At 39.8% G+C, this 8,178-nt stretch overlaps 1 protein-coding gene across 1 annotated transcript; it reads left to right on the forward strand.

Moving 5' to 3' along the window:
* The first annotated feature begins 323 nt into the window (after positions 1–323).
* On the forward strand, positions 324–7,388 carry LOC141754990 (asparagine synthetase [glutamine-hydrolyzing]-like). The gene is made up of 10 exons (XM_074614506.1): positions 324–638; positions 802–1,039; positions 1,118–1,306; positions 1,382–1,483; positions 1,576–1,703; positions 2,947–3,073; positions 3,940–4,104; positions 5,401–5,528; positions 5,628–5,783; positions 6,544–7,388. The coding sequence occupies exons 1-10, from the start codon at positions 387–389 to the stop codon at positions 6,748–6,750; spliced, it is 1,692 nt and encodes a 563-aa protein (XP_074470607.1). The 5' UTR covers positions 324–386; the 3' UTR covers positions 6,751–7,388.
* Positions 7,389–8,178: the final 790 nt, after the last annotated feature.

The following is an 8,178-nucleotide window of genomic DNA, read 5'->3' on the forward strand; positions in this document are numbered from 1 at the left end:
CTTACGTAACTTACAAAACAACGGTCTCCTGGTTGGAAGTCCTGTGTTTGTTGGACCCATCCACCTCCCTTCCCGTCCGCCATAAGCGGTCTTTCTCACTTTTTAGTCTACGTCACGAGCTGATGCATTTATATTGTAGTCAGTGCAGACTACATGGCGTACAAATGACACACAAAAAGCAAGAATAGCGTTCTTATTGCACGCGTTTGTCTATACACATTATAGTGTCATTCGTACGCTTTTTTCGTGCAACCGGGCTGAGTGCAAACAAACACACAGCCCTGTTTATAGAGGTACTCCTTATCAACATACATATAACCAACTAACACAGTTTCACTTTATTTCCTTTCTTCTGTACAGCTATATCTCTCTTCCACAGCTGTGAAATGTGTGGTGTCTGGGCTTTGTTTGGTAGTGACGACGAGTGCGTGTCAGTTCACTGCACCAGTGCCATGAAGATCGCTCACAGGGGCCCCGACGCTTTCCGCTTTGAGAACGTCAACGGCTTCACCAACTGCTTTTTTGGCTTCCACTGGCTGCCGATAGTCGACCAGCTGCACGGCATGCAACCCTTACGCATCAAGAAGTTTCCTTTCTTGTGGCTCTGCTACAATGGAGAGATTTACAACCATCATCTAGTAAGACTAACTTTAAAAGATAAAAAATAATATATATAATTTTCTGTCTAGCATGCGCCACTGCCTGCTCAAATCACTGCTTTAACCCGCCACACCTAAAACTTCCTTTACATCTAATGAAATACATGCGTGTTTTCCCAATTTATCCTCCACTTTCACTCAGCTGAGGAAGCAGTTTGACTTTGATCACCAGACTCAAGTGGACGGTGAGATTTTGCTCCATCTGTATGACCGCTTTGGCATCCAGAAGATGGCGTCTCTCCTGGATGGCGCCTTTGCTTTTATTCTGCTGGACACTGCCAACAGCAAAGTCTTTCTGGGAAGAGATACATATGGTGTCCGGCCTTTGTTCAAACTCCTCACAGACGATGGACTCCTTGCAGTCTGCTCAGAAGCCAAAGGTAATGGGATGGTGTATTACCCCTGCAGCAGTTCAGGGTACGAGGTGATGTGTTTGATTCAAGATATTCTCTTCTCAGGCATCATGGACATCGGTCACTCCAAAACCCATCCCAAAGCCAACATCGTTCACTTTCTCCCTGGGCACTTTGAGGTCTTTGATTTGAAGCAGAACGGCAAAGTTCAGTCAATTCAAATGGAGCCGTTTCACTGCTGCACTAAAGAGCCTGCTCATGCCATCTACGACACCGTGGAGAGACTACCTGCAAGTATGAAAATGTTCATTGTTCATTGGGAAAGCATTTTGTATGAACTTCTTTGAATTAATCAAGATTGGTCCACAGGTTTTGACGAAGAAACGGTGAAAAGCAACATCAGAACCCTGTTTGAGAACGCTGTTAGGAAACGTCTCATGGCTCACAGGAGAATTGGTTGTCTTCTGTCAGGTATGTGGTGTTACACAGTATTAACGTGTATATAGTTTATTTATGTCTGTGATGCTCGATCGTGATTCTCTGTCATATTGTCTATTCTTCAGGTGGTCTGGACTCCAGTTTGGTTGCTGCTACACTGGTGAAGCTGGCCAAGGAGGAGAAGCTGCAGTATCCTATCCAGACATTTTCAATCGGGTCAGAGGACAGTCCAGACATCACAGCTGCTCACAAGGTCAGTCTCTTTTCAAGATAAGATCATATTATTATCGGGATTAATCGCATGATAGTCAATAGTTAATCGTGATTAATCAAAAATGAATCACACATTTTTTATCAGTTCAAAATGTACCTTAAAGGGAGATCTGTCATGTATTTAATACTCTTATCAACATGGGAGTGGGCAAATATGTTGCTTCATGCAAATGTATGTATATATTTATTATTGGAAATATATTAATATACCTTAAATCTTCAAGAATTTTCTACATTTTTGCATTCTCCTTTCACCGTGGAGGCATGTGAGAAAAACAGATTTAATTTTTTTAATCTCATTACAAAATATCAAGTCAAATAGCAAAAGTCTCTTTATGTAATGCATAAATCATTGGCTAAGTAATATGAGTAAAAGAAAATGTACAAGTATACTTGCAGTAAAAACTAATAAAATAGTAGTTGAGTGAGAGTATACTTTAAAGTGTACTTTCATAAACGCTTAAAGTACACTTAAAAGTATACTTTTATAAACTAAAAAGTGGGACAATTTAGTCCCAAGAAGTATTCAAGTAGTACACTTACAAGTATTCTACTAGTACATTGATATTAGTATACTTATTATATAACGTATACTTGGGATTATACTTGAACTTTACATAAGTTTACTTCATAAAATAAACTTCAAGTATACTAATTTTTGTAAGGGTATTTTTTTTTTTTAAATCGCATCACAAAATATCAAGTCAAATAGCAAAAGTCTCTTTATGTAATGCATAAATCATTGGCTAAGTACTATGAGTAAAAGGAAATTTACAAGTATACTTGCAGTAAAAACAAATAAAATAGTAGTTTACTGAGAGTATACTTTAAAGTGTACTTTCTAAAACTAAAAAGTGGGCTGCAACTATATAACTAGTAAACTAACAGCATATTTATAAGTTCACTTGTAGTATAGTTCACTTCATAATATAGCGGCAGCATAAAATACAACTTAATTTTGTACTCAAAGTTTACTATTCTTACACTTAAAGTACACTTAAAAGTATACTTTTATAAACTAAAAAGTGGGCCAATTTAGTCCGAAGAAGTATTGAAGTAGTACACTTAAAAGTTTACTACTAGTACACTGATATTAGTATACTTACTCCATAAAGTATACTTGGGAAATATACTTGAACTTTACTTTCATTTTATTTCATAAAATAAACTTGACGTATACTACTTTCGAATTCCCCTCAGGTTTTATTTTGAATGTTTATCAGGTGGCAGCACACATTGGCAGTGAACATCATGAGGTGCACTTCACTGTTGAAGAAGGCATCAAAGCAGTGGAGGAGGTCATTTTCCACCTGGAGACCTACGACACGAGCAACATACACACCTCTGTTGGTGAGTGTTGATATTCGCATTAAAGAAATGTTCACAACCCTTTAGAAGAATTAACACTTAACGATGCTTCCCCTCTATTTAGCCATTGGGAATGTATAAAAACCATCTGTATTCATTCTTCCTGTATTTATATATTGTGTGTTGTTAAGTGCATAACATCTCTCTGTGAGGCACCGAGCTGGCAGGCATGAAGAGTCACAGGTGGATTTTCAAAAAGAGGGTTTTATTCACCCCCAAAAATGGAGGAAGTAATTTGTCAAAACAGGGAACAAAAGTTCTGGGACCATAAAAGAGGTCAACTAAAAAGAACTAAACTCAGACTAGGATAACATAAACTTAACTGAGATGGTAGCAGAGGAAGTGAGTGGGAGGAAGTGGTGAGAGGGAATAGATACAAGGAGTCAAGTGACCGTAAGAGAAAGGAACATGATGAAACTAGCGTGGGTGGAACGGAGAGTGGCGGAAAAAGAAACATTCATGCCTCAGTGACTGAAGTGGACAGGGGTGAAAAATGGCACCCAAATTGACTGTTACCAGGCCATTCAATAAGCAGATAAAACCCAGGATGCCCTTATCAACCCATATCTATAGTGCTTATCGCGACTTATAACTATTCAATAGCCTGGCAACAGTCTAATCGGCTGAAAATGAGCGATGAATACATGTATCTGAATCAGATTAATGGTAATATGACCAAACAAACTCTTAATAAAATAAGAGAATGTAACAGCTTCACTGAGATCCATCCCTTAGAGTAAAGGCAAAATAAAGAGGAAGGCCGTACCATGGTGGGGCAATGGATAAAACTTCTAAGTGGACCTTGAGTTCAGAATTACTCCTTTTTGTGCTCTGATTTTTTTTTGTAGGGATGTACTTAGTTTCCAAATACATCAAGGAGAAGACGGACAGTGTGGTGATCTACAGTGGAGACGGCTCAGATGAGCTGACTCAGGGATACAGTTATTTCCACATGGTAAGACCAGAAGTCAACACAGTACTCAAAGAAGGGCCAAAGTGTGTGCTGCAAGTTTGCTCTGCTAGAATAAAAAATATTTAGGGAGAGGGCTTTTGAGATCAGGATGCCTCCCAGTGGCCTCCATGGATATGTTCAACTGAGAGAAGACCCCAGGGTAGACCCAAAACCTGCTTGAGAGATTATACATTGTGAGGGATTATACATCTCATCTGGCAAAATGTACTACGAGCGATGTCACTCTCCATAGAGAGCGCGATATTGATTAACTGTCAGTTGTTGTCAGCGTCGATTTTCGAAACTTTGCATAAATAGAGCCAGGGTAAGCGTTTTTTCAAACAGATGACATGTCGCTCGGCAGCAGATTCACGGACATCTTCATAGGGAAAACTGAAAACAATCTGATGTCCGCTCGTTCGAATCCCATCCAGTTAGGAAGAGGTGTGAGGCGTGGTGCAAAAACGCTGGCACTGCGCCGTTATGAATCTCACAGAGAACCAGATATGGAGAGGGCAAAGAAGAGTATACCGGCAGCTTATGAGAAGTTCCAGTACGCAAGAAAAAGTCACGGTACACCAAGGAGTAAAAGGTAGAAGTGCCCATACTGCGTATCGGTGAGTACCGGCCCACTTCAAGCAGTAGTCTTCCCCCTAGGTCGCCCTTCGTCCAAGTGGATGAATGACACAGTGGCCAGGTATTGCTTATCCGGACATCTATAACTTTACATATTTGATTGAATCACCAGGTATCGTTAGGTTTAGTGTTGTCTGTAAACAATCAACCTGTTGATAGCCAACTGTTTGATCTTTAAGCTGAGATTTAGTTGGAGACCACAGTCTGATGATGATATGCTGATGAATGACTGTACTGCAGCAGCCTCCCACTCAAGTTAGCTAAGCTAATTTATCCATCATCCAACAGTCACAACATCATTTAGCGATTTACAATACTGACAGTGAATATTCACACATTTTATGTGCCTCAAATCTCAATGTTAAAGCGTCGGTTAATCTGCTACACAACAGCTTTTCTGCATTTCCCCGTTTCTCTCCATATGTGACCGCGCGATTCTTTCCCCCCAAAAGGGGGCGCAGCCATGGCAATGACGCGGTGCCGGTCTGGTCTACGGTTTTGCCATCTGCCTCGACCGGTTGGACGCCCCGTCTTTCGAATCGTACCACAACGCTACCAGAATGCATTGCACGGCTGCTTACATAGACAATGAATAAGAAGCGTGGAAAGAACAGAGGCTGTGGACACGTATTACTGGATTTAACTTTATAGACATGACCACGGACTATTTGTGTAACAATCTAGCCACAAATTCACAGACTGATCGTACACGGTCCAGCAGCCATATACTCAGTTTTGACCCGAGTCTTGTTGTTCTTGTGTTTCAGTCTGGAGCTCAGAGCGCCTTTCCTGGACCACAGATTCACAGCATACTACCTTTCTTTGCCTGAGGAGATGAGGATTCCTAAGGTCAGTTGTTTTATAATGGTTCTTGTCTGTGGATAAAGATGTAACTTGAGGAATGAAATAAGGCTTTGTAACAATGCTGTACCCCCCCCGTGTAACCAGGACGGAGTGGAGAAACACCTTCTGCGGGAGTCTTTCAGAGGTTTGAATTTGATCCCTGATGAGATTCTCTGGAGGGAGAAAGTACCCTTCGGTAATGGTCTGATGTCGCCGGAGAAGTTCTGGTACAACCACCTGCAGGAGTGCTTAGAACCTATGGTGTGTTTATGGTCTGTTGTAAAATTGAAGCTCATATTAGCATCAACAAAAGTAGTCAGATAAGCCTAAGCACCAGAGCAAACTCCAGGTACCTGTAGTCTTGACTCTATGGGGGATATATAGACTTTGTGGCCCTTTTTTCAGATGCTAATTAGGACTGTCAAAGTTAATGCGAAAATAACACAAATTTATTTGAACGCATTAACGCAAACAATTTTTAGGTTGCAGCGGGCTCAGTTTAAAAGCTAGAGTGAAGAGTACCAACCATGTCATACTAGCTTGTCAGGAAGGAAGCTAAGTAATGCTACAAACTTAAACTCAGTTTTGGTGAGGAAAAACTGTCATGGCCATTTTCAAAGGGGTCCCTTGACCTCTGACCTCTAGATATGTGAATGAAAATGGGTTCTATGGGTACCCACGAGTCTCCCCTTTACAGACATGCCCACTTTATGATAATCACATGCAGTTTGGGGCAAGTCATAGTCAAGTCAGCACACTGACACACTGACAGCTGTTGTTGCCTGTTTCCAATAATAAATATATACATACATTTACATAAAGCAGCATATTTTTCCACTCCCATGTCGATAAGAGTATTAAATACTTGACAAATCTCCCTTTTAAGGTACATCTTGAACAGATAAAAAAATGTGTGAATAATTTGCGATTAATCATGATTAAATATTTTAATCGATTTACAGCCCTAGTTGTAAATTATAGTTAATATGAAATATATGGCCTGCTTTCTGTCTTTTCTCAGGTGAATGCTGACCAGATGGCGATGGCTCACAAAAGTTTCCCTCACAACCCGCCACGCACCAAAGAGGCCTATTACTTCAGGCAGGTGTTTGAGAAGCACTACCCAGGCCGTGCCGAGTGGCTCTCCAATTACTGGATGCCACGCTGGATCAGTGATACTGATGGGAGGGAAGGAAGGAACGGTCACATCCTTAACACAAAGTCCTGAACTATTCATATATAACTCAACACCAGGAAAAAACGTAAACTAAACAAAGCCTAAAGGAATATAGACACCTGGTCTAACCTTGTCCAAGGATATTCTGGTTGTCTGGGGACACCTGAACACTGCACCCTTGTGTCCGTCCTTTGGCTGCAGGGATTTGCTCCCATTCAGCCACAAGAGCATTCATGAGGTCCAGCGTTGTTGTCTAAAAAGGCACTTTATGATGTAGCATTACGAGTCCACTTACTTGAAACCACCTCAGATCATTTAAACAAAACACACAAGCCAAAAGTGCACAAACGTATCACATATTTCAAACCTCCGCTCCAGTTGTTTCTGATTTGTTTCTTGTTGGTGATTGTAAAGCTCTTTGACGTTTTATATTTTATTGGGGTAATGTTTCACTGTCGGACAAACAGGTTTTCAGGTCATGGATTTTCTTCTTTTTTTTCTTACATCATTCTGTTGGACAACTGGTTGTCTTTTTTTCTATAACCACAGAATCAAAGTTTTTGTTTAATCACTAAATAACAAAAATATACCAAAGCCCTATTCCTATTAGTAGTATTATTCAATTAATGTGTGTCTTGAGCAATGAGCATTATGTGACAGTTTCTCAGTAACTTTATAAAAAGATAGCAATACTGAATCAGAATCAGAATCAGAATCAGAATGGTGTTTATTGCCAGGTGTAAGAGGTATACACTAGGAATTTTCTTTGGCATTTTTGGTGCGAGACAAACTGTATAATAACAAAAGAATAGATAAAAACAAAAGAATAGATAAAAACGTTAGAATAAAATAATAAAAATGTACAATTTACAAATTACAAATTTACAGGGCACACCTCATTATGGTATTCTCACATGCACTCACAGCACTTACCTTTTCACTTGCAACAAAATATGTTTATTAAATTGCATATGAATCAAATTAAATACCTATTTAAAATTGTTTTATGTCATTTTTTTGTTTTTTTTAAATAGTATGTAAACACATAAACACCCTACACAAGTACAAGGTCATGTTGTGGTGTTATCCAGCTCTCCAGGAGCTTGTAGGCCAAATCAAACTGATTTAAAATGTCATCTTAACTGGAGATGAAACATGACAGAATAGGAGCAAGAGAAATAAACGCATCTTGTTTTGAAAAAGAAGTAGAGCTGGAGAGCTAAGTAGAGTCAGCTGATGTGAACTATTTCTTCGGTCCAAAGCTTTTCTGGTTCTGTGTAAACTGTGTTCCTGCCTGCTTCCACTAAAGCTCGTTGTCTGGGCTTGTCTGCTGCTGAAGTCCAAAACGCACTGTATAATATAACACTGAAACTATGGCAAAATAAAAGGTGGTACAATTCCTCACCTGACGAGCTAAATATATCTCCAGCTGCAGCTTGCCAGAGAACTATTAACCCATTTGTGTGAAATTTAAAATTT

Source organism: Sebastes fasciatus, chromosome 17 (assembly GCF_043250625.1).
Source record: "Sebastes fasciatus isolate fSebFas1 chromosome 17, fSebFas1.pri, whole genome shotgun sequence".
Lineage (NCBI taxonomy): Eukaryota > Metazoa > Chordata > Actinopteri > Perciformes > Sebastidae > Sebastes > Sebastes fasciatus.